Genomic DNA, 27,122 nt, shown 5'->3' with positions numbered 1-27,122 from the left:
GGGTCTCTGTTGCCCAGGCTGGAGTGTAGTAGTGAGATCATGGCTTACTGAAACCTCAATCTCCTGGGCTCAAATGATCAATTTGCTCAAGCAATCCTCCCACTATGGCCTCCCAAAGTGCTGGGATTACAAGCATGAGCCACCGCAGTTGTCCTCAGCATTAGTATTTAGACTTAAGAGCATGAGTCCACTCAGCATTTGTGTTCTTCCCTTTCATTCACCTGCCATGCTTTGACGTGTAACATGAAGATAACGTGGGTACAACTGGCCCTAGATAAGTCATTTACTTTAATCCACCACATATACTCCCAATAAACTTTGTGTCAAAGGCTACTTTTCAATCCACTCACAGAATCCCATTTCTTTCAATAGTAAGGGCTTTTTCTTTGAGGCAGCAAAACGTTATGTGACATAGCAGGCCACTGCATTATCTGGGGTTAAATGCTGCTGTGTGACTTTGGACAACATATATCAGTTTCAACATCTGTACAGTGTAATAAGTTTTCATCATAACCATGAGTCATCATCCATGTAAAACATCTATCACAGCACTTGGCACACAGTAAGCCTTCAATAAATGCTTGCTATTATTCATATTTGAAACAGATATTACCACTTCAACTATTTTCCCGGGATTTATCTTGATTTTCTTTCCTATTACTATTTGTTACATTTTCCGTTTTGTTTTCCTCATTTATGTATTAAATTGGAATGGATGGTGCTTAATTCAGCAAAGTGGTTGGTATAACAATTTTTTATGGTATTCAACAGAATTGTCTGCAAAATGGGGCTACTGGCAGCTGGCACCTCCAGAAGAAGTCATTAAGGCTTGTTCTAAACAATCACTTTACTTCTGCTGATTCTATAAAAGGAGTAACAAGATAATCCTATTGACTGTTTTGTAAGGTTCAAGTTCTTCTTCTAAAACTTGTCACTTACATGTAACAGAAAACTCATTTAGGCAATTACCTATACGTTTTTAGTCACGGATGCCTCATTTACAAAAAAAAAACAAAAGAAAATAAAGAAAATCATAATTTTGATCTTTACTAGGAGATTAGTATAAAGAACTTAAAAAATATAATTAACAACTCTAAATTAGTGAATGAACAATGGAAGTTTCCAATTTCCAAAACTTGAGTAGTAAATATTGTCTTACAAAGGGAAGGACTAGGCCGGGCGCGGTGGCTCACGCTTGTAATCCCAGCACTTTGGGAGGCCGAGGCGGGCGCTTCACGAGGTCAGGAGATTGAGACCACGGTGAAACCCCGTCTCTACTAAAAATACAAAAAAAAAAATTAGCCGGGCGCCTGTAGTCCCAGCTACTCGGAGAGGCTGAGGCAGGAGAATGGCGTGAACCCAGGAGGCGGAGCTTGCAGTGAGCCGAGATTGTGCCACTGCACTCCAGCCTGGGTGACAGAGCGAGACTCCGTCTCAAAAAAAAAAAACAAAGGGAAGGACTAAGAACTTTGATATTTCACTGATATTTACAAGTGGTAGGAAAAATAAACAGAAAGGGGGCAAAACCGATAAAGTGTTTGTAAATGAAAAATCTCTTAAAAACCTCCAGTCAAGAATGATTTCTTTATTGTTACAGTGATCTATAAAATATATTTCTGATTAGTATTTAAAAACATGAGAAAAATGCTTATAATATATCAAGTAGGTAGATGGGTAAGTGAGTGACTTTTATTTTCTTCTTTTTGTTTTTTTCTTTTTCTTTCTTTCTTTTTTTTTGTTTGTTTGTTTTTATTTTAAGAGAGACAAGTTCTCACTCTGTTGCCCAGGCTGGAGTGCAGAGGTTCAACCATAACTTAGGACAGCTTCAAACTCCTGGGCTCAGGTGATCCTCCCACCTCAGCCTCCCAAGTAGCTGAGTCTTCAGGGCTGCCACCAGGCCTGGCTAATTTATTTATTTTTTGTATAGATGAGGTCTCAATGTGTTGCCCAGACTGGTCCCGAACTCCTGGTGTCAAGCTATCCTCCCTCTTTGGCCTCTCAAAGTGCTAGGATTACAGGCATGAGCCACCACGCCTGCTCTTTTTTTTTTTTTTTTTTCTTTTCTAATCCAACATGAGTTAAAGAGGAGAAAAGGGAACTTTGGGGGCTGTGAAGTCTGATCCATCTCCTCTGCCTATATCTGTTTGCTCTAAAAGCCTCCCCTGTCTTACACTGACCTCCAAATCGCAGAGAACTGTTTAATACATAAAATGTTTGCTGAATCCATGCTACTTCAGAGAGGCTTTTCAACATTTACTTTAGAAAACACCAATGTCATTAGTTCAAATAATGTAGCCGGTACAGGCACAATCACATTAGAAAAGCAGAGTTCGCTTTTCAAATACAGGGATTTACTAGCATCTCCTTGCTGGCTAAAATAAAGTGAAAAGAAATCTATTCTTTGAAGCTGATTACTTTTGACCAGGCAAACTTTTCTGAGGCCTTTGACTTTTTTATATATTTGGCATTTTTGAGTCTGGCTTATTGTTATTGCTGACTCTTCAAGGTTCACCTTCAGCCTTTACTAAATGGAGATACCTGTACCGCACAGCTGTTCCCTGCAATGCAAGTCCTGAGTGTGGCTGCCTTGAAATGGACTGTGTGCTTCATGTTATTTTCATTATTGTAACTAAGACTGGACCTGGCTCCTGCCACGACTGGTTTATATTTTCAAACTGAAGAGCATATTTTCATGAGATTAAAAAATGTAATAAACCTGCCAATGTACCCGCTGAATCTAAAATTTTACAAAACACACTAGGATTAGTAAAAAATGCATATTGTAATTATAAAGAAACAAGTAAAACAATAGTTAATATGAAGAAGTATAATGAAAAAGCCAAAGGAGAAAATCAAATGGAACACCAAAAGTTAAAAACCAAAAACAAAAGCAGCCTTGGTTTTACCTATGGCTTTTCTTTCTCTAACAGCTCACAACCAATTGGTTAGGGAATCTTGTTGGCTTGACTTTCAAACTATTACAGACTGACTGTTTTTTGCCACCTCTACTGCTACCAGCCTGGGCCAGGCCACTATGCTCTCAGCAAAAGCCACCTAACTGGCATCCTGGATTCCACCCCCTGCTCCCAGTGAGTCATTCCTCATACAGGAGCCAGAGTGAGTCCATTAAATACCAGTGTCCTGACAATGGCCTACAAGGCACTACATGCTCGTGCCCCAGGGTCTGTGGCCTTCATCTTCTATATTTCATCCCTTTGTTCCTTCTACTCCAACTCCACAGGGCTCCTTATGGTCCCCTACAGGGCACACGAGCCATGCTTTTGCCTAAGGGCCTTCGTACGCCTTTTCTTTGCCTAAATAGAGTTTTCCCAGATGTTTGTTTTTTTGTTTGTTTGTTTTTCTTGAAACAGAGTCTCCCTCTGTCACCCAGGCTGGAGTGCAGTGGCACAATCACAGCTCACTGCAGCCTCCACCCCCTGAGTGCAAGTGATCCTCCCACCTCGGCCTCCCAAGAAGGTGGGACTACAAGTGCATGCCACCAAGTCCAGCTAAGTTTTCGATTTTCTGTAGAGCCGAGGTCTGACTAATGTTACCCAGACTGGCCTCAAACTCTTGGGCTCAAGCAATCCTCCCGCCTTGGCCTCCCAAAATGCTAGGATTACAGGCATGAGCCACCATGCCCAGTCAGTTTCCCTAGATATTTGCAAAGTTAACCCTTCACTTCTTTCCAGTTTTTGTCCAAATATCAACAATTTAATGAGACTTACCTTGATCAACCTAATAAAAATCACAAGTCTCAGCTCTCCTTATCCCCTCCCCTCTTCTACTGCTTCTCATTTTTGGACTACGTAGCACCTTCTAATATATCGTGTAACTAGTTTATTATATTCATTGTTTATATTCTCCTAATAAAATTAAGTTCCATAAAAAATGTGTTCATGAATCAATTCAACCATATTTACTGAGAACTTACCATGACCCGGGGTGACTGATGTGTGAAAATGGCACATTGAAATATTTTAATATCATGGTACACAAAGCTTCCTTTCTTAGTTTTAAACCATTGCCAAATATCAAAAACTAATTCTACTGAGAGTTAGGGAACGGAGTCAGATTTCATAATTATTTCTCTCTCAGTGATAATGCAATGAATAGAAACATAAACTGAGAGATTCATTTCAGTTCCCCAAAGCTTGGGAAAACCAAAAGAAGCATTTTTTTACATTCCCAAACTGCTCAGATATGCTTAAGGATAGAATCTATGGTCCCACTGATGATAGCATGAAGGGCTCCAATTACAAGAGTTTCAATAACTTTATTCAATGAATCGCACAGGAGAGAAACTATTTCCAGACAAAATGCCAAAAAAGAAAAACCTAGTATTTGCTTCTGTAGAATAAACACTTAAAAAAAAAAAAGCTCAATGTTATTCCTTGATGCTAGCTATATAAAATCCATATAATTATACTAATCTTTTTATAAGTAGAATTAAAAAACAAATAGCACAAATTCCCCAGCAGAAATTATCATTTTGGAGGATATGATGAGAGCCCTTGGAACACATAGGAAACTAATTTAGCCCTTTCTAGCATTTCATTTCCTGTTTGATCTCACTAGGCTATTGCCATCAATCCAGTTAAACGATGCTTTATGTAGTTAAAATATAGCTAAAACACCATACTTCACACAATAAAAGATAATTTTATACCATATAGTTACAGTTCTAGTATCACCAACCTGGAGGGAAAGGCTATAACACTAAACAGGATTTATTTAAACAGACTGACAAAACAACTTAAATTGCCAAAAGGACAGACTTTCTTTTCATGAGTTTTCCTACCCTACTGATAGCAAAAGGAAATTGTTCCTTCAACACACTCCCCAGATTGAAATAGAATAACTAGGAACATCTGTTTATCGAAGAGCTTATCAAACTGAGAAATGCTTTAAATAAGGAGCTAACATAAGGAAGAGAAAGACTATAGTTATAAGTTTAATTTTCAAGGTTTGATAAACTCCCGTTGAGTATCCAAATTTAATACGATGATATTCTCAATTTATAAGTATCAAAAACTCTTTATACTAGTCCTTGCTAATATCTTAAGTTCCCCCGACATAGCACAAAACCCCAATCAATCTAACAGTTATAGAAGTCCACAAGCACAAAGCCCATTTCATATTAAACAGACGAAAACTAATCTGAGATCTTGCCTAGGGACTTGCTTTCAAACATTTTCATAATTAGTTACTTGCTATCAAATTTGAATTAAGGGCATCTATATATAGTTTTCTTACTCCATCACAGCTGACTTTATATGAGAATGAAGAAGTTTTGGAACGGAGGCTCCAAACAGCTGGGTATCATGCCTCAGGCAGTTGCTGAAGGCATCCAGGCAAGCTGAAAAGACACACAATGTGCTCTATTGCTTGGCCAGGAATTAGGCCTCAGAACTTGTGCAATTATTTTTCAATATTCAAAGCCACCAGATTACCCTAAAACTAACACATTTGTGGTGTATTTTAATATTCTTATGTATATTGGGAGGACAAGATGTCTAGTTGTCCTTAAGCATATTAGGAGGCCATTTCTACTCCAAACAGCAAATACCACCTATTGCCAAACTCAATACTCTGACCCTTAATAGGGGCAGAGGACAGACGTGAACATGACCTTCCAAAGCAGATAGTGTCTTGGGTTAAAAACCAGTGAACAGAATATTTAAGTATACTTACATGAAGAAGTATTTGCTCCTTCTGTTGACACTGATATTCTAATGGGAGACTCTATAAAACATAAAAGTGGAATGAAGCTTTATTGAGTCATGCTGCTTGGACTCTTAAATTAGAAATTTGCCAGGCTTGGGTATCGCCTAGTAAAAGAGTACTAGAACACCGTGCAACAGAGAAGCTGAAGCATTTATAAGTCAGAAGATATATGCAACACTCAAAGACCACAAAGGAATATTACCATAGTCTAGACCCAAAGACTTTTAAAAGGGATGAAAATGGAGTCAATCCATCTGTAAGAATATCCCACACACCAAGCGTTATCTGAACTTCCAAGAGAGACTACTCTGAAGAGATCCACGTCACAGGTGAGAAAGAAAATTCCTTCTTTCAGATGTGGTCTTGATTTTGAGAAAACATGAAACCAAAGAGAACAGCCCCCGGATTCCAAGAGAGTGAAAGCCAACTTTCATGCATGCCAAATAAATAAACAAACAAGATTGAGAGTATTTCCAGGCAACTTGGATCTGCATAAACATCGTGACCAGAAAGTGCTGAAAAGTCCATGCAAAGTCTGCTAGAGCAATAGAATAATTACATTAGGATCAAACAAACCATGCTAATTAAACAAATCATACAATAGTTGGGGATATCTAGTAGCAAGATTTTCTTAGGTAGCAAAGATAAAAGAAGAAAAAACAGTCATTAAGTATAGACAGAATGAAAAATATGACTCATGCAGATAAAAGCATGGAATGGATGGGTTTTCATTAGTAAGAAATAAAGAAGTCTTAGTATCAAAGGATTGAAAGTCAACAGCCAGAAAGTTATCAAGATTCATGTCACATATTAAGAAATAATAGTTACAGTCAATTTCCCAAGACAAGTTCCATATAAATGTAAAAGCTCTTTTTTCCTAATGGCATTTACTGGAGTCAGATAATGAAGTCCCTATATTACAGAAATGTGTAAATGAAAGGTGAAGAAATTCAGAATATTTGATTTTTTTTCTTTTATTCTCTCTCTTTCCCTCTTTTTTCCTTCCTTCCTTCCTTCCTTTCCTCAGAAGAGTAACAACCTCTTAGACTCCAGGATCATACCATTCTACAACACACAGACACTTATAGCTTGGTAATGACATATGAATATGCCCTAAATATAGCTAAAGTAGTCTAGGATACAGAGATGTTTAGCTTTTATGGTTTTAAAAAATGGCTTTGAAGGGAAGAGGAAACCAATGGAGGTAAGATGGAAAAAGGCATGTTGATTATAGGTCATTCTACAGTTTCAACAAGGTACTAGCCATAATGAAAAACTCAATGAAGCTAAAATATTAAATGTGGAGTAATAAAAAGAATATTGAACTTGAAGTACCTTCTCTTCTACTTCCTGAGATATATGACTTAACATTTCTAATACTTCAGTTTTCTCATCTGTAAAATGAGGAAAAATGATGTCTTGTTTCACAAGTTTATTGTGATTATCAAATGAAATTTAAGAATTTTTGTAAAAGAAAAGGCACCATGCAAAACCAAGTTACCATTGTATCTCTGAGATGAATTTCCAATCTTGGGTCTTCAAAAATTTTCTTCCAAATAAAGATTAATTTTTAAATGTTCTAAGGCTCTATTAATTATGGAATTACAAAGAATAAGAAAAAGTTTAAAAAATGAAATACATAGAGGATAGATTAAATCTGTAGCTTGTGAAGAAATCAATGAATTATGGTTATATATGCATTGCTAAAGTTGGGTTCTAAGTTGCTAATATCTGCTCAGACTATAAGTGCTATCAGCAAATATTACAGGCAAGTGAGAAACCAACCAAAACAAAAGACAACAGCATTTTTAAATGTCAGGCTGCAAGTCTTTTTGTTTTGCTTTGTTTTGTTTTGTTTTTTGTTTTAAGTTTAGTGATCCACAACTGATCATTAGAAACCCAAAGGTCACAAATCAGATGTTGATAAATTATCCAGGAATACACTCTGAGGGGTGAAAGAGTAGAAGGCAGCTAAGAGAAGCACCTGGAAAGACATAAAAACTGAGCTTGTAACTCAGATATATCTCCTTTACTTGCTTAATGTCATTAAGTTGCATCTAGATGTAGATTTCTTTCACTCATGTACATTTCTCAGGCCTAAGTTTGAAGACGCAGCAAGAACCATCCTCCCTTGAGTAAAATCCAAAAAGACAGAACAAGGTTGAGAAAAATATTGAAGCAGAAAACAAGAGCAGCTGAGAGGTTTGGATGCAGAAGGGGTTCTGATTAGTAGAAGGAGCAGCCAGCAGTTATGGTTGTCATTCTGGTTAGTAAAATTTGCCAGGCTTATTTTCCTTACCTGAAGACACATATGCTCCTTCAGTTGAGGCTGGCATGCCAGTGATGATCTCTGAAAAAAAAAGGTGATAGGACATTATGATATATAAGCAGGAGGCCGGGAGCAGGTACCACAGCCTGCCTTGGAACTAAAAGTTAAGTGTAAAGGAAGGAAGTATTGCAAGGGAGTGAGAAAAGTCCAGGCTTTAACCGTACAGAGAGTGAGAAATGTAGAAAGACAGTCCAAATTGATAGTTCTCCTTTCTTAGGCAAAGAGCATAAAATCAGCTGTGCTAGAATAATTAGGAAGCATTCACTGCCCCCAGTTGGGTCAGTGAGGAAGAATTTATGTCAAAGAGGCAGTAGGCTTCTCAGGAAGAAAAGTCGAAACAGGGGAAGTAAGAAAGTCAAAGCTATCGGATTGCCAAGCTGTAGTAAGAATTTTTAAGTTACAGATCTTTGAACAAGTACATTTTTGTTTAAAAATAAAAGTAAGCCATGTTTCTAATTAGGATTGCTGAAAAACATAAAGTTCTGGCATTGAACTCTATTTAAAATTGCCAGTGAGAATGAAGACAGGTGCCTTATCATACGATAGACATCAGCTACCCAGGCAGTAAGTATTCAGCTTCCACCCAAAGAAATGAAGGATGAATCCAACCTGTATACTTCTGGATACATCATTTTCATGAGGATTGTGATAGTCTTATTCAAACTTCCAACTTGTTTTCTTACTGCCTTTATGATGGAATAGGTAGTTACATTGTCTAATTCCATATTCAGTTCTGAAAAGGGCTTCAGTTTGGCAGAATCTAACACTTTTAGCAAGGTACAGTTTTATGAAGCCTGGAAAGATGCAGAGATGCAATGATATATATCATTCAAGTTTCACTGTGTCGTAAGTCTTGCCAAATGACTTAACGATAGTTCACATTTTCTAACCAGGACAAAAGATAGTTGAATCTACTGTGATACTATCTACCGTACAAAAATTATGAGAGCTAACCGAGAATCCTAAGCAGGTCATATATAATTTTATGTTTAAATTAATATTCTGTTAATCATGAGTAGAAAACTGTATTACCAATATAATCATATTTAAATACAGATACGGCCATTTAGGCTTTCCAAGATTGGACTTGTCTAGTAGGTAAGCGGAATCAATTTAAGCGTCGATATTTCTTCAAACTCTGAAGCTTCTCTAGGGACAAAAGATTTTGTGGAATTGAAAGGGAAACAAAGTCATGTGAGACTCAGCAGCAATGTTTAAGAATAAGTGATTAGCAATATACCTTTAGTAAGACCAAATGTGTCTTTCTGCTGCAGATTAAGTGTGGATGATCCCCTCTAATCACAGATTAAGAGGGCAAACTATTCAAGGAGTGAGCTTGGTTTCAATACATCAAAGTTGCCTACATTGGTTCTTACATCCACTAAAAATGGGGCTAAGTGAAAGGAATTAGTATGTGAGGCTACATCATTTTCTCAGGATTTTCTCAAGCATCAGGCGAGAAAGAGGATATTCCGAATTGGTAATAAGAAGAGATCTGTTTCTGAAGCAGCTCCAACAAGCTCTCCTGATTTGGGCTGCAGAAAATGAAATTGTTCTTCTTTGAGAAAATGTAATCTGAGAGAAACATATTAGAGATTCAAAGTGTGTGTCCTTCTCTAGAAATATCTAGAAGAGCCATGTTTCCAAACAAAGGACCTACACTAAGAGAGATGCTTCCTTCTCTTGTCCTTCAGGATTCATCAATGTCATTACAACCAGATGAAGTCGTAAACCCAAGGTGCTCAACTAGAGCTGGGCAAAAGTCCTAATCCCAGCTCGGATATCAAGACTCTTTTCAAATTTATTTTTGACAAACAAAGTAGCTGTCCACTGTGACCTTCCAAGAAGAAAAAAAAATCAGAACTTTTCTATCTCTGGCAAAAAATACCTCAGATTAGAGGGAAGGTTAACCATAATGTTTCATTTTTTAATTGAATGTTACATAAAAATACCAGAACAGGAGGTTACTACAAAGACGCATCTACACAGAGACAAAATAACCCCTCTTCCTAAAATTAGGTATTTATCTTGGAGACCTTAAAATATCTTTAATGATTATGGTTTCAAATACAAACTTTCTGAATTAATCCTGGAGGAAATACAAGCTCAAAAGTTAACCTATACTTCTACACCAAAGGAGTCTTCATTTTAAAAAGAATCTTGCTAGTAAGAAAGTTAATCTTTTTAATTAAAACCACTCAGCAAGCATTTTTATGTGTGCTATGGGTGGAATTTATAGATTTGGAAAACAGCCTTTTGTTAAAAGTAAATTGAAAGTAATTTTATATTACACTTACAGACTTTTAAAAAAGCATTAAATCCTGCAATCTTCATGATGTTTATTTAAGCAACATATTTTCCCATAATAATTTGGTACATTAAATTTGTTAATTTATAAAGGACAGCCCCTTCATTAGTGCAAATTAATGAGGTTTTAGAATTATCAGAAACTGAACACAGCTGAGCAACTTATGTTGAACAGGCAAGTAAACATAATGAATGTTAGTATATTTGTGATGTTTGAATTCTTTCTTAATAAACTGGGTCTGGTCTCAGGAAAAAGTTGCATGGTCTCAAAGATATCTTCTAGAAAGGAATTTTTCTATTTATTATGAATGTAAGATGTTTGCAATTTCACCATGATCATAATATACTAAATATAATTATGTAGCAAAATATACATATACACATTGTATACAGTATATACAAACATACATAAAATGTGTCTGTGTGTATTCCAACATTCCCTTATGTGACTTTGTTTTTGCAAACTTACAGGTCACTGCTGGACATACAAAAATTTTGATCAAGTGATTTCTTTAAAAGATTTAAAAGTGGACACATTTATTTATTAGCGGTTATAAAGATAACTTGAGGAACATCTTTTGAGTACTCAGGTTCTTCCTGTTTATAATGAATGCTTACTCTAAGGCAACTGAGAAATTTTGAAATTAATAAACGGTGTAGAGACAGGATGGATACCATACATTGAAAAGACAAATCTACCCTATTGCTTTCATATTGTTCTCACGCATTTGCCTTCCTGGGCATCCTACATAATATAACATACATGTAGACTGTTATACAAATTATAAAACATATTTTACATGCTTTTCAATATAACTGCAGGTTGTTTCCCAGTATTGTGAAATTTCTAACATCATTATCAATTAGGGAGAGGGGATAAGGCTAAGCCTATTACCAGTATGAGCCCATTTTTAAAAGCCACAATTGATAATTTAATTAAATTTTATAAAAATAATATTTTAATATTTTTCTGCTCATCTCAAATGAAACAGCTATTTTACTGCTACAAGCCCAATTGCTCCTGTGGGAACTTGAATCTCACTCAAATAATTTTTCTTCTGATTAAAAAAGAAAACTTAGGAGAAGATATGATTGATTAGTTGTATATTCTCCTATATTAATCTTTTAAAAGAAAGCATTACTTAATTAATTTGGAAACCAATAAAGTCTATTATTCTCTTCCCTACTCTAAAGCCCAAGAGTTTTCACAAAGCTTGTTAGCTAAGAATTAATTGCTAAGTCAAGGTTTCCTATATACAGACTGAGACAAATAAACCACAAATACAAATGAACATATAGTGTGTAGAGTGTGTAAACATAGTGTATGTGGCCTTTTCTGCTGTCATATATGAATTAATGAAAGGAATTCACTCATAAGTTATCACATAATTACTGCCTATGAGATCCTTTGTTATATGAAAACCCAACTGGTCTTTGTAAGCTTTACATTGTCCCAGAGGTAATTAGCAGATTGCATAGGTTGATATATGTCTACTATAGGATAAATTACTTTCTCTAATTCTGAATAAAGCAGGGGTTGAAAGGCATTGGAAAAGACCGAAAACACCTACATTTCTAAAATGTAGGTTGGCAAAATGCTTGACTGTATTATTTTCTAAGTGCTTGAAAACAGTATAAGAATGGCCACTGCTACACTCAAGCATATACTGTTTTAAGGGGAATTTCCTAATTTTTTAATCATTTCATTTATATTTAGTCACTAATCCGGATAGATCTAAACAATGAGTTTCATTGCAGAAGAGTTTTATGATCTAATTTTATTCTAATAATTATTATAGCTGCCTTAATGGGATTAAACATCATGCCAAACAGCAAGGTCATCTGGGGAGAAAGTAAACAGCCTCCTACGAATGTCTCCCCCAATCTCCCCATCTCTCTTAGAATCTTGTATCAAAATATATTCTAAACATGTTGGAACACACAAAAAGTAACTGTGTGAGAATTTAAGTAAATCACAAGGAATCCTTTGCACAGGAAAGAATTAGGATAATTAGATTGCAGCAACCTACACGGATCATTCATCAAGGAAACCTGTATAGAAATTCTCAAAACTATAGCCATGAACTTCTTGGAAATATATAGAAAAGGTGAAAAGATGAAATTAATAAAGTGACTGATAGTTCATAGAAAATATAAATTAAAATCTCAAGGGGAATTCTACATAATGTAATAGTTTGACAGCATGTTCTTATTTTAACAACTTTTTTTTTTTTTTTTAGAATCCCCAATGAAACAATAAATTCTTGGCCAGGTGTGGTGGTTCACACCTGTAATCCAAGCACTTTGGGAGTCCAAAGTGGGCAGATCATTTGAGGTCAGGAGTTAGAGACCAGCATGGCCAACATGGCGAAACCTTGTCTACAAAAAATACAAAAATTAGCTGGGGTGTGGTGGGGAGTGTCTAGAATCTCAGCTACACAAGAGGCTGAGGCAGGAGAATTGCTTGAATCCAGGACGTGGAGGTTGCAGTGAGCCGAGATCCTGCCACTGCACTCCAGCCTGGGTGACACAGCAAAATACCGTTTAAAAAAATAAAAAGGAAAGAGAGAGAGAGACAGAGGGAGGGAGGGAAAGGGAGGAAGGAAGGAAGGAAGGAAGGAAGGAAGGAAGGAAGGAAGGAGGGAGGGAGGGAAGGAAGGAAATTCTTGAGAATTCTACTCTCCATCAGCCCAAGTCAATGGTAAATATCTATTGAGGAAGACATGGTTCAGTGGTGTGGCAATTTATAACCCCAGTAGAAAGTGCCCTTTTTCTCTCTGAAAAAGTGTTTCTGTGCAACATCTGCCCTGATTCCTAGGGAGACAGGAATGAGACAACACAAAGGAAGTGCATCTAAGCCCCGGAGAGCTCAGAACCCAACTGAGGCTTCTTTGACAACCAAGCATTGAATAGAATATAGCAAATTCATAGATAGCAGTGGAAGAGGATAAGGGATCAAGATGATTGCATATTTTCCTTCTGGATGCACTATAACTAGGACTCTAAGGTGCAGAGCAAAAAGGGTATCTCCTCTAATGTACAGGAAACTGGCCTTGTCAATCATGGTGCCTGCCAAGCCACAGGCCTAGCTGAGCTGCATGCTCCACCACCAGCATTTGAAGACAGGAGCTTCTGGGCAGCTATGTTTCTGGCTCCACCCTCCTTAGTTGAGGCAGCAGTGGACGTATGACCAGAGAGCAGATAATTTGTAAGTTCTCTAGGTCTTTTTTTTTTTTTTTTGAGATGGAGTCTCTTAATGAATATGGAACAATCAACTTTGCTAATAGGATTCTTGGTCTGGGGAATTTCACTGGGGAACCAAGGAATACAATAGAGGTTAAAGCTGAAAGAATGCCTGAAAATGCCATGAAGAATATGGCCACGTGGGGGCAAGAAACAGGTCAAAGTTTGGAATTATAAAGAGGCGAAGTTTGAAAGTAGGAGAGGTGAGAAGAGTAGGAAAGAATACAAAAGTTAAAAAAGTATCAGAAGCATATTAAAGGTAGAAACACCAGAGAGAAAAGCCACACACTAGCATTGCTTAAATTCGCAGAGATGCCCCGCATACAATTCCATCTCCTCGAGGCTGAGTTATAATGAAGTTCTAGTTCTTCGCCATAGAATCCCTCACTCCTTAGGCCTCATACCATTCCTTCAGCTTCTGTTCTTTATAAGCAAAAGAAACTCACTTCAACATTTGCAAGCATATAGTCAGCTACAGAGTAAGGCTGGGTGCAGCGGCTCACACCTGTAATCCCAGCACTTTGGGAGTTCAAGGTGGGTAGACTTCTTGAACTCAGGAGTTCCACAGTGGGCAACATAGTTGAACCCAGGAGTTCCAGAGTGGGCAACATAGCAACACTCCATCTCAAAAAAATTTTTTTTTTTTTAATTAGCTAGGCATAATGGCATACACCTGGCTACTCAGGCGGCTGAGGTGGGAGGATCCCTTCAGTCCAGGAGTCAAAGGTTGCAGTGAGCCAAGATCACACCACTGCACCCTAGCCTGGGTGACAGAGTGAAACCCTGTCTCAAAAAACAAAAAACCAAACACACACAAAAAAACATTTCAGATACAGATGGAACTGCACTGTGGTAGGAATGAAGAAAAAAATAAAAAACCTGGGTTCATATCTCTTTTTGCTGCTAAATATCTCTGTGATTCTGAATAAGTCTGTTTTCTATGCTAAGTCTTTTATTCTTTTTTAATACAATGAAGGAGTTGGATAAGGAGGATCTATTCCTAACATTCCAAGAAGAGAATAAAAAGAAGGCCAACTTGCATTGCAATTGAGATTCTTCATTATCATTCTTCAGAGGCTTTAATTACATAAGTCCATAGGAACCTATTTCTGAAATAATTTTTGTTGGTTGTTTAAGAAGGATTTACTTAAAATATTCCATGAACTTCTCTTTATTCTTGCCAAGTAAAAAAGACTCATTATCAAAAACACCTGGAGTTTCATCTCTCTACCCTATAATTGGTCAACACTACATACTCAAATTTGATCACCAGACCAAGACTTGAGTGAATTAATGTGGAAAAAATGAATTAGCTGTTTTTCCTATGTAAGAAATGTAAAAAGCCATATTATCAAACTTTCAGTACCCCCAAATTAATAAAAAAGGAATTCTATGGGTTTTTGCCAGGAATAATACAGTAGTAAATAATTCATTGCTTAATCCTGTAAATCAGAAACCATGGAATAGTCAATATGATACTTCTGTAGACACTCAGTGAGACTATGACACTAGCTTTAATTTTATTTTCCTGGGACTTTGTGGTATAGCTACACGAATCAAATCCAAGTGTCAAAAATCACAATTGAATAGCATTAACTATGAGGAGACACACTGAACCAAGCCAGTGACAAACTGAGGAGAACGAGCTTTAAACAATGGTTATAGTAGAAAGTAAAAATAGCCCATTAAAATTAATTTTTTAATGTGTGTTTCAGGTAGCATCCTATAGAATTCCATGTGGGGTAATGTAATACTAGCAAACTACTATTGCTTAACCTGCCCTGGTTAAAAAATAAAGTGATGCTATATTTACTCATATAAATTTTAAATGGCTTTTACATTTTAAACTGTAACAAACAGGACTCCTAATGGTAATGGAAACTCCTTTTCCCTGCTCTCCTTTACTCTCTATGGAGGGAGATATTTAAAATGAAAGTGATAAACTTTGATTACTCTGTGATGGAGCAGATCCTTGAGAAGTCCGGAGAGGATGAGGCATTAACCTGAATTTTCCCAGCCCTGTTTCTGATTTTTATCTCCCTTCTCACTTTCTTAGTATGTTACAGAAGAATCAAGTGAGAAAACCTACATCAGCCTCCCATAGAATTAACCCTTAAAATTACTTTAACTCTACCTGTGCTGAATTGGCATTTTTACCTTATCACTTTAAGAGCACTTGCCCTTGAAATGCAGAATCTTTCTCATCTCCTATCAAGAAGTCATGCAGTTAGGCTGGTTTTATAACAGATGCAAAATTTTGTAAAGGCAATAGTTAAGTGCCATAATTCAATAAATAAATAAATAAGCACCAAAGGTTTTAAAATAGCATTTGATTATTCTAAAAGGTTTAAAGAAGCACTGCTAGGTCATCATCATCATCATCAGCTCCTATAGACGATTCCATCAAATCATGGAGTATCAGGCTATTACAAAACAGAAAGCCATCAGCTGTGGTTCTTTTACTTTCCTGGAATAACTCACAGAAGTTGTCAGAGGTACACTGTACTTCTTACCTCTAAGTCATTCATTTGTTTAACAAGTATTGCCTGGTACTATTCTGAAGAAAGCTGAACATGAAGCCTCCTCATAGTAGGAAATTTATTGCCTCTAAGACGGTCCTAATTTCAAAATTAATAGGCCTAAAAAAAATTAATGGTTTCACTTTCTACTACCTAATGCCAGATGTAATGGGAATAAAATTGCCAGAAGTGAGTCAGGACTGTATTCCGCACACACACAGAATATATGCATATTATATATGTATGCATCTTACATATGTAATATATAATATGCATATATAATCCATATATAAAATATATATACATATACATACACATATATAATACATATATACATATATAATACATATATACATATATAATACATATATACATATATAATACATATATAATATGCATATATTCTGTGTGTGCATGTGTACATATTGTGTGTATATATATATATATATGACTGTATTCTGTTGTTCAGAGAGCCAAAGACTTGACTGCCCTCCCTGAGTAACTTAAAAAAAAATGGTATAACCTCTATCTTTTAGCAACCCAACCTATCTCTGCCATTCATGGCCTTATTAAAATCCTTTTGTAAAAAAATATGTATATTTCAGGTCTATATAATCTCATGGAGTAGAGAAATTTATGAAAGACATACAAGATCCTTGAAACATCTGGTTTTCTTTCTTTGATTTTAATTTGTTCACAATGAGATTTAACACACCCGTCTATTATGAGTCTTACCACATGTTTTGATTACTCTTGTTACAGATTGAGGAACAGAATATCGTAGGTATCTCTTACCATTTGATTCCACGATGGTGATATTGGCAGAGGCACTGTCATTTCCTAATTTGCTGATCACTTTGCACATATACTCTCCAGAATCAGCCAGTGATGCTTTGTTAATGCGAAGTTCTGACTTCCTATAAGATCAGGACCAAAGTAGTGTCAGTATATATCACAGAAATCCAGTAAATATAAATATATACTTTTCTATGCTTTCAGAGTTCTCAAACTGCCTCTCCCCACCTTACACATATGTTAAAATACAACTTCCATTACATTGATCTGACCGCATTTTACCTAGAGTAAAAGATGCATCACATTTAAGTTATACCATGGATTTCATCTCAATTTTCTCACCTAAATTAGTAGTTTAAAGGAAGTCTTCTGTAGCTTTTCTTTTTACTCCCTTACCATCACCAATAACTGTGTTATACCTTAGATTTTTAAACCCATTTGGTTAATTTTCTTACTTTTCTATATCCAAATGCCATCAGCCACTAGGGTTTAGGAAGAGAAAAATATATAAAATCATTTCCTACAAGTCTGTTAAGGACACTTACTGAAGGTTAGACTAGATAAAAAAATACTGTGCACTCTTCTTCTCAGTAGAGTAACATCAAGAATGATGTTAATTTTGAATGAAGAGGATTTATCAATTCCAAAGGGAAGGGAATTTTTCTTTCCTTAAGATTCTCATTGCTCGGAGCATAGTACCACATGAAAGCTTTTTAATACTGGAGTAAATATTTGGGCAATATTATCACACAGTTTTATAAAACTCTGAATATTACATCAACATTCACTTTTTTTTTTTTTTTTTTGAACATGGGCAGCATTGTGATTTGCTGTGTCTGTGTTTTACTATTGCACATAACCTATAATTTAAGCAGTCTCCAAGATAAAAGAACTCAGAATAGCAGGGATTGGCTCAGAGTTTACTGAAGTCTTTCTAAAGAATTATTCTAAAGCCTGGTGTGGTGGCATGCCCCTGGAATCCCAGCTACTTGGGAGGCTGAGATGAGAGAATCACTTGGGCCCAAGAATTCAAGGCTGCAGTGTGCCATGATCATGCCAGTGAAGAGGTACTGTACTCGTTCGGGCAGCATGGCGGGACCCCTATCTCCAAAAAATAATAGCAATCCTTCTATGCTGTAGCCTGGTAATGGTGATTTCTTGGGCTCTTAAGGGGAAAATAACGACAAGGGAGAAAACAAAGGAGGAAGAAATGTCAGCAATCCTTCTGGTTGCAAATCTCCCACGTTATACTTTGCTAGTTGTCTGGTGAATTTTCTGGTCTTCTTGTCACACATTAATGTTAACTGAGAAAAATCAATTGTTCCAAATATAATTCCTACTAGTATCCTCCAGTCTATCTGATTGAACCACCCAAAGTTCCACATGTAGGCCCCCTGATCTTCCACCTCTGTGCTTTTGTCTGTGTCATTTTTTTCTTCCTACAATGGGGGTCCTGCATTCCTATGCATCAAAATCTCAGCTGACCTTCCAGGGCCATGTCAGGTGCCAATTGCTTCACCAAGCCCCTCCTGGTCATGTAGCTGGAGCTGCTCTCACGTGTCTAAATTCTGAGAGCCCTGAGTACATCTCTCATGAGAGTTCCTTCAGTATGTCTCATCTCTCGACCTAGGACATATACTTTGGAGAATGTAGCTATAATGTCAACTTCTTGCTAGTCTCATGGAGCATACATCAGGCTATGCTTTGTCTTCAGACATTATTGAATAAATGTGTGAATGAATGAATAAAATACCTGGATATTTGCTTAAGTACTCAGCAGAATCTAATATTTCTAACGCTGGTTGGGAGGAAAGAAAAATGCCATAATGAGAGGGCACAGACCATCAGAGGTGGTCCAGAACAGGGGCAGTGATGGTCAAACCAATATAGGGGTTGAAAAATTAACTTCACGGCTGGGAGCAGTGGCTCATGTCTGTAATCCCAGCACTTTGGGAGGCCAAGGAAGGCAGATCATGAGGTCAGGAGTTCGAGACCAGCCTGGCCAACATAGTGAAACCCTATCTCTACTAAAAATACAAAAATTAGCCAGATGTGGTGGCATGCACCTGTAGTCCCAGCTACTCAGGAGATTGAGGCAGGAGAATCGTTTGAACCCAGGAGGCAGAGGTTGTAGTGAGCCAAGACCACACCATTGTACTCCAGCCTGAGTGACAGAGTGAGACTTGGTCAAAAAAACAAAAAACAACAACAACAACAAAAAAGAAAAGTTAACTTCGCTAGTCATGACTCAATGACGTCAACAGGTAAACCTGAGGTAACAAAGCAATGTGTTCCACATTCAAATAAATTTGGAAAATATTAGGTGAAATAAAGATAGGCTTTTCATTAACTTTAATCTCACAGGATTTCTCAAGGTCTTGAATATGCTGACGTACTCTGACTCCCCAAAAGGGGATATGTTATTTATTTTCTCTCAAATTTATTTGACCGTGGAATCCTTTTCATTCACAAGGCCTATCTGTTAATATTTTCTGAAAATAATGGTCCACGGAACAAAGTTGACAAAAGTGGACATAATTTAACAGCCTTATCTATCTATGGAATGGGGAGACCACCAAGGGCCATTTAAAGAATATTCACACATCAACCAGAGACATTACTCATAGGAAAGTTTCCCCAAAGTATATCCCTATAAGTCAAAATGGGCCATTTTGATGACAAGTATCTTTGCAAATAGATATGTCTTAACAATAAAATATGACAACTTTTAAAATTATCAAAATAAAACAATATTAGAATACCACCCAATGCAGGTTGTATTAATTTTTAGGCTGAATTTTGGAGTGTTCAAATACCGTATGATTTTTTAAATGGATTATCAGCTATTTATCTCCTTTGATCATACATGACAAGTTTCCTTCATGACTATTTGAAAAATAGTGAGAAAAAATTGGATAAGTACTGTAGGATTTTCCAGCCCAACATTTAGCATAGGTTGCTGGAAGAATTTTCATGTATAACCATGAAACCACTAGCAATAACAGATAAATTATGAACAATATCAGGGTGGGGCATAATATCTTGATTTTCGATGCCACAGAAAGAGTAAATGTCTAAAGTAAGAAACAGTAGCTTTTCTTAAGTCCCCAAATTCTGAGATAAGATTACAACAACATCCCAAGAATTTACAACTCCAAGATTATTACAACACCCTCAAGAACAACCCTTCTTTCCTATTTATACAAATCTAGGAACAATCCTGTTTGTATGTAAAGACCCCCTTTCTTGACCCAATGCAATTAACATTTTAACTATTGAACTAGATGGAACTATAAGAAAACATGTGTAATCATATTTACAGTTAACATAATCTTAAAGGGATAAGTCTTAAAATCAAACTTCTCCTAATAGGCTTTGGCCTTGTTTCCTGGAATACTATTCCTAGTGATGCAATCAAATGTTAGGCTTTAAAAGAAAGAGAGATTTAAAAAAATGCTAAAATAAATGCTAAAATAAATGTTGCATTAAAAAAAGTTAAATAGGTCTCTTTACAACAATGCATCTCAGTGGTTTTTTGCAAATCTGTACTGTGAATTTCTAAGGCAGCCATGACATGTGGCCATGGAATCTTTTCTATGGAGAACATGCTTGGGAATCCTAGGACAGAACGTCAATGGGCCAAGACTAAAATTCAATTTGATCCAGATAAGCATCACAAGTACATTCACGTTCGAAAACTGGTGACATAAATACAAGAGGAGATATCCCTCGACTACAATATATGCAGAAATAAGGATTTCTAATTAGCCACATGCTTATTATTAACCCATTTTTAAAACTATTTTTAAAAAGAAAGAAGAACAAAAAAACCTTATGTACTCTTTAGCCAAATTAATATTAAAGCAGAGCATCAATCAACTTGGATAAAAGCCCCAATACATTCCTCATTGGCTGGATCATATCTAGAATGCTGAATTATACTTTGGAATGATATTTGATGATTAAAAAAAACATAATTAAAGGACTTTAGAAGAGGGTGATCAGAATTGAATAGGGCCTAGAAATCTTATCACTAGAGAGGATTATGTTAAAGAAACAGAGGTCCCACTGGCAGACAACTATGAATGAAATATGAGTAGCTATTTAAATATATTTCCTGGATGCATATGGAAAAGGAAATTATTTGGAATTGCTAAGTCTTACAGGAAAACTAAGCCTTACAGGAAAAAGGAAACATGTTTTGAATGATATTACATAGAAGAACTTTTCTGAGCATTCAAAAATGTATAGGGTGTCTTGTGAAAGAGTTAGGTTTTCTCTTTGGAAAGATTCAAGTCTGGATAGCCACCTGCCAAGCACATTCTTACAAGAATATCTCTATGCAGAGCAAGATTAAATTAGATCAGTGGTTTCAACTATTTTTTACAACAAAATCCTGTTTTAAAATGAAAGCTTAAATCAGAACCTCATATTCAAAAATATCACACAGAAAGTGTTCCAGGTCAGAGTGACTGGTAATCCTTTTTGCAATTCAGTAGAAATTTAGGACTCTACAGGGACATCTTTGGAAAACCACTGACCTCAAGGAGCATAAAGACCCCTCTGAATTCTAATGATACATTTAACTATGGGATTCATCCAGCCTTGTGTCCCAGAGTAGGGACAGAATGTAGTAAGAGTGTAGAATGAGCCAAATCTTCCCTGAAAATTATATATTGCAAAAAGATTTGGGGCTTTGATAAGTATGGATACAACAGTCTTCTTTTTCTCTTTTCTGTAAGATACCATACTCTGTCTATAAGAAGGAAATTAGCTTGGAAAGACTACTTGATTCCCTTATAGTTATAAATTTAACTTTTTGCTCTTTAATTGATGAGTTTTCTAGGGATCTGGAGGAAGGCTGGTGTTTCAATGGATTTTTATTTTCTAAAAATATTAAATGAGTTAATTCGTGTAAAGTGTTTAAAATAATTTTTGCAATATAATAACTTCCCAATAAGTGTTAGCTATTATTATAGTAATTACATTCTATATTCCTGAAATATTTGGATTTTCATAATAAGCATGCATTACTTTTAGAATAAGAAAAAAACAGTACAGTGTAAAAATAAATTAATGTGAAGTAATTTGAAGAAAAAAAGTTCTGAATATTAATTTCCTTTTCATTTTTTTAATATCAGAAAGTACACTGTGTTTTTTACTGAGTGCTCACTTACAAGGTGAATTCAAGGTTCCATTAGCTATTATTTAGTTTAGTTTTATTTTAACTCAATTATTCTACCATAGTTACAGGCTAAGGCAACTTAAACACATATAGGGAAGAACTCTTCTGTTTATACAGTTTTGGTTCCCTGACCCCTAAGGAATTATATAGACAGTGTTTGTGTGTGTGTGTGTGTCCAACACTGCTTTAGATAGTGTAAAACTGATCATCGTGAAAAGGACAAAGACGTGAAAGAGGAAATTATGATTTTTTTTTTTAAGTATAGAGACGGGGTCTTACTATGTATCCCAGGCTGGTCTTGAACTCCTGCGCTCAAGAGATCCTCAGTAGCTGGGACTGCAGTTACACACCACTGTGCTTGGCTAAAAGAGAGGCTTCTTAAGCAACAGAACCAGTCACTGTACCAAGTGCCTCACATAAACCACACGGAATGCCACTGAGGATTCCCATTTTCTACATAAGAACATTGAGATTTCATTATATATAAAGTTCAAGTGATCTGCCAGAGTTGCTCAGCTAATATGGGAAAAAAATGCACATAAACTTTTTCCATTATAAAGTCAAAAAAAGCAACCATTAAAAATAGAGGAAATAATTGTAATATTTGTCCAATGTGAATAAACCAATGAGAGCCAATTTTAAACAAAATTAAAATATGTAAGAGCTGAGGCAAAATTAAGGGTGTCCAAAAGTGTGTGAAACATACAAATAATAGGAAGCCAGCCTTTAATAAAGCTAAGATAGAACAGGTATTTAAATGAGGTCAATCTGCCAGTCCTCACATATGAATCTGTCACACACCAAGCTTTTTAACCAGTTTTCTTGATCAAAATCATCCACCAGTCAAAGAAAACAAGAACAAAGACATAAGCAGACATATAACACGAGGGTAGTTTCCATTTCTTTTCATTGGTCCCACACATGGGTTAGCCAAATAAACAAAGGCTCAATGGGAATTCAAAAATCACACGAAGAACATGTAGGAATGTAGTTTTTAGTAGGACCATGGGCAAAAAAAGGGTAAGATTTTACAAAATAATAGAAATTTCATAATGAAATTGTTCCATTAAACACCAAGGGATTAAAAGGATATGCTGGCTGCTATGCATAATCTAGATTGTAAGAAGTGTGAAAAAGAAATCAAGACTAAGGATTGGGAAACAGTCAATGTATTTAAATAAAGAGAATCCCAGAAAAATCTTACGCCTCAAACTAAACTTCACCTCTGCTTGGTTGACCATAGCCTAAGAAAAAGTTTAAGTCAAGTAACCAACTAACCACTGCAAAACACTAATAGTCTGAATATCTTAGTAATTAAAAATCATTAATAGTAATATATAAATGAATCTGAAAAATAAGAATCTTTTAATTAAAGACATATCCTAAGCATGCCAGAGCCCTATGTTCTGACTTCTGACTTTATGTAGCAAAATCACAAACGTCTGTTGAAAAAACACAAGACAGAGTCAGACCTATTTCAAATCTAAGTTTAACTATTCATTACCAGTATGATCTACAGGAAGAAACTCAGCTTCCTTCATTTTCAGGATATTAATGTTTTAAATGGGTAAAACAATAATTATATTCCTTCTACTTATATTTACAGGATAAATTGAAATAATAGAACACCTTGCAAATGTTAATTAAATTGAGATTCAGTTGGATCCTTTAATCTTAAAAAAACTGACAATGCTTTTTTTTATAAAAAGACACAATTTTAGAAATGACAAAATACCCAATTCTAAAAACTGATAAGATGATCACTTATCAAATACCTGTCCACTCTATACAAAGTATGTCTTATTTTTAGATCAAATATGTTAACTGTTTTGCTGCAAGTGATTTATGGTTGCATCATTTCAATACATTTTTCCCCATTTAATTCTTTCCAGGAAGACTATTGTTTAAAAGAAGTAATTTCTGACTATTGCCCTTTCTGGTATAATGGGATTTTATTAATATGTAGACAGTGCTCTTAGCTGTCTGGACCTATGAAGCCAATATGAAAACACTTTTCTGAATACTAACGATACTTTTATATGTCATCGAAGCCATATAACAAATTACCTTTTTAAGTATACATGTACCTTTTCTAAAGCCTATTCATTCTAGTCAGTTCACTTTTTTAAAAAATTCATTTTCTCATCTTATCTACCGAACTTCATTTGCTTCTCTCCAGGTGGCATCAGATTGAATATCTGCAATGTGACATGCTTTCTTCTAGATGAAATTCTCCTCCCTCCCTTCCTCCTCCCCTGCTCTAACAGTGTTTCAACACATAACTTCCAGAATTCCCATGTTTCATATAAGACTGAACTAGATAATCTCTATACAATCTTATGACCCCCGCCCCTGGGCACAGAGATTGTAATGCCCTATACCTCTTTAATTTCTCCACAGTCCTAGCATAAAACCTTTCATGGGCACTTAAATATTACTGGTATCCTTTGACAGCCACATAGAAATAAATGAGACATTACCCTGCATGTAGAGATAAATTCATTTCTTACTAACTTGTCTGATGAAAAGCAAACACCAAAATCGATTCCATCCAAAATCTAGGAGTATTTTTTTATCCTGTTAAACTTCTTTATAAGAATCATACTTATCTTTTCAATTCATTCATTGTATTTCCTCCTCCCCTCATGCACATATGCTGTTAAACATGAGACTTAGAGTCAGATCTATTTCAAATCTAACTTTAACAATTCATTACCACTATGATCTACAGAAAGAAACTTAACTTCCTTCATTCTAAGTATATTACATTTTTTAATGGGTATAACAATAATAAACTCAGCTCTCACTGAGTCTCTTACTAGTTATAGGACTTGAGGCAGAGTAGAACACTTTTTTGACCCTCAATTTCCTAATCTGCAAAATAATATAGTTGTCATGTGCTGTTGAACTGCTACATATTGGAATAATGTAAAAAAATAAGTAATATTAGGTATAAAAATGCCATGTCTCTTTACAGTATTATATTTTGTATCTTTGAAGTACCACCTGCTGCAGAAAGTGATACAACCCTTTCTTTTATACTTTATTATACTTCCAAAGCTATAGATCTATCTGACATGATCAATAACTAGAGTCAACATGTAGTTAATAAAGTAAGTATGTAGCTAATAAAACCACAGAAACTAGAAAAAAAAAACTAACTACAGTCATCAGAGCAAAATCTTTGATAAGATTAAATTTAATTCTCATTGTAATCACTTTGCTCATGAATGTGTAACAACTTTCTGGTTAATGTCCTACAAAATCAAAGTATAGGAGATTGTTCTGTTGCTTCTGTTACCATACTTGGGGGTTCACTGGAACCCTGTGAGATGTGAGTGCAGAAAATGTCATCTTTGAGTTTAGAACCACTATTATACATGTCACATTGATTAAAGGACTCCTTAGAAGCAAAAATCCAACCTACTTATCTCTTCTCTGATTTCAAAACGTAGTTTGATATTAGAAGAAATGATTCTTACGTAAGGAAGTAAATAAGAATGAAGAGTGTAGGGATGATAACAGAACATCATTTTAGAGTAGATACAGAATGCATCCACCAAGATGTTACAGGAGTCACATGAAGCCCTATCAAATATGGACCTCCTCGGGGAGGGTAGGAACATGTAAAATTCTCGCTACCTAACATTACCTAATTTTAAAATCTGCTAGAGTGATGATGTGCTTTATCAGCAGTGTCAGTTAAAAATTCTTATTAGATAAAATTATATCATTAACCCCTTGTTAAAAAATAGTCTGAATTCAATTGGTTACATTCCAATTCTTTCCATAAATCTATTCACTGAGCTTTACAATGAAGTTGTGATTTTAACTGTGTAAGGCACTGGTACTCTAAATTATCATATGCATTTGTCTTATTTTAAAGAAATTGCATTTTTTTTTTGAGGTGGAGTCTTGCTCTGTTGCCCAGGCTGGAGTGCGGTGGCGTGCTCTTGGCTCACTGCAACCTCCGCCTCCCGGGTTCAAGTGATTCTCCTGCCTCAGCCTCCCAAGTAGCTGGGATTACAGGCACCCACCACTCCCAGCTACTTTTTGTGTTTTTAGTAGAGACAGGGTTTCACCATGTTGGCCAGGCTGGTCTCAAACTCCTGACTTCAGGTGATCTGCCCTCCTTGGCCTCCCAAAGAGCTGGGATTACAGTTGTGAGCCACCGTCCCGGCCAAGAAATTGAATTTTAGGATCTATTACTATGACAGCATCTACCACTAATGCTCTCTTCCTTCTTCCCTTCCATCTCTTCTTACTTCCTACACTTCTTTCTCCAGCCATCCTTTATTTCCTTCATCAATAAGATGTAAGAACCACAAGAATTCTTGCCTATGCGATAACATGATTTTTTGTCATTATATAATGAAACAGCTTTTCACTTATTATCTATGTTTCTGATAGAAAATTCACTTATTAGGGTCTAAATAACATTTATATGTTATCTTATTTCTGGGGGCAGTCTCTACTATTTTATGCATTATACTTACCCTGGCTTTTTTTGTATCTTGATATTTTGTGGTTTGTTTTTTCGATTCAATTCATTCCCATTCTTGAACCACTTGAATCTGAGAGAGGAGTATTCAGAACTAGTTTCACACCGAAGGACCAGTTTGGAACCTGCAGCCGATTCCTGGCTTTTCATCTCTTTCAATCGGGGAGGCAAGGCTAAAAGAAGAAAAGGGAACGAAAAACAATTCTGATCAGCAGGCAATCTTTCAAAGAGAAACATTTAATCTGGAGTTAGCCTGATCAAGGCACCATTCCAAAGGTTTTATTAACAGAGAGAAAAACAATTTCCAAATGGATGAACAAAAATGGATCTCATCTTGGAGAAAAATAAAATGCCCAAATAAAATATACTCAGAAGAAAAGAGAGAACCAAGATTAGAAAATTATCCCTTAAAAAATTCTAGATAGTTACTTCTTCAAGCTTTATATTCTCTGATGCCATTAAGAATCCTGAATGTTGGTAATTTCAAAGAGCCAAAAGCCTGTGTTAAAGGAGCAT

The 27,122-nt window shown here is 35.9% G+C and overlaps 1 protein-coding gene across 12 annotated transcripts in view; it reads right to left on the bottom strand.

The window, feature by feature from the left end:
* NRG1 (neuregulin 1) overlaps nucleotides 1–27,122 on the bottom strand; it is a 1,142,226-nt gene that overhangs the window by 151,675 nt on the left and 963,429 nt on the right. For 6 of the 12 annotated variants that reach the window (XM_055295915.2, XM_063611456.1, XM_055295919.2 and 3 more), the window contains exons 2-5: nucleotides 26,602–26,779; nucleotides 16,921–17,042; nucleotides 8,027–8,077; nucleotides 5,695–5,745 (exon numbers count right to left, since the gene is read on the bottom strand). In XM_055295915.2, the coding sequence (XP_055151890.2) occupies nucleotides 5,695–5,745; nucleotides 8,027–8,077; nucleotides 16,921–17,042; nucleotides 26,602–26,779 (402 nt within the window). The remainder of the gene's footprint in view (nucleotides 1–5,694; nucleotides 5,746–8,026; nucleotides 8,078–16,920; nucleotides 17,043–26,601; nucleotides 26,780–27,122) is intronic. The other 6 variants (XM_063611458.1, XM_055295921.2, XM_055295922.2 and 3 more) reach the window with 2 other exon arrangements.

Source organism: Symphalangus syndactylus, chromosome 10, assembly GCF_028878055.3.
Source record: "Symphalangus syndactylus isolate Jambi chromosome 10, NHGRI_mSymSyn1-v2.1_pri, whole genome shotgun sequence".
Lineage (NCBI taxonomy): Eukaryota > Metazoa > Chordata > Mammalia > Primates > Hylobatidae > Symphalangus > Symphalangus syndactylus.
Note: the sequence above shows the minus strand (reverse complement) of the source record. Positions and strands in the feature narration are given on the sequence as shown.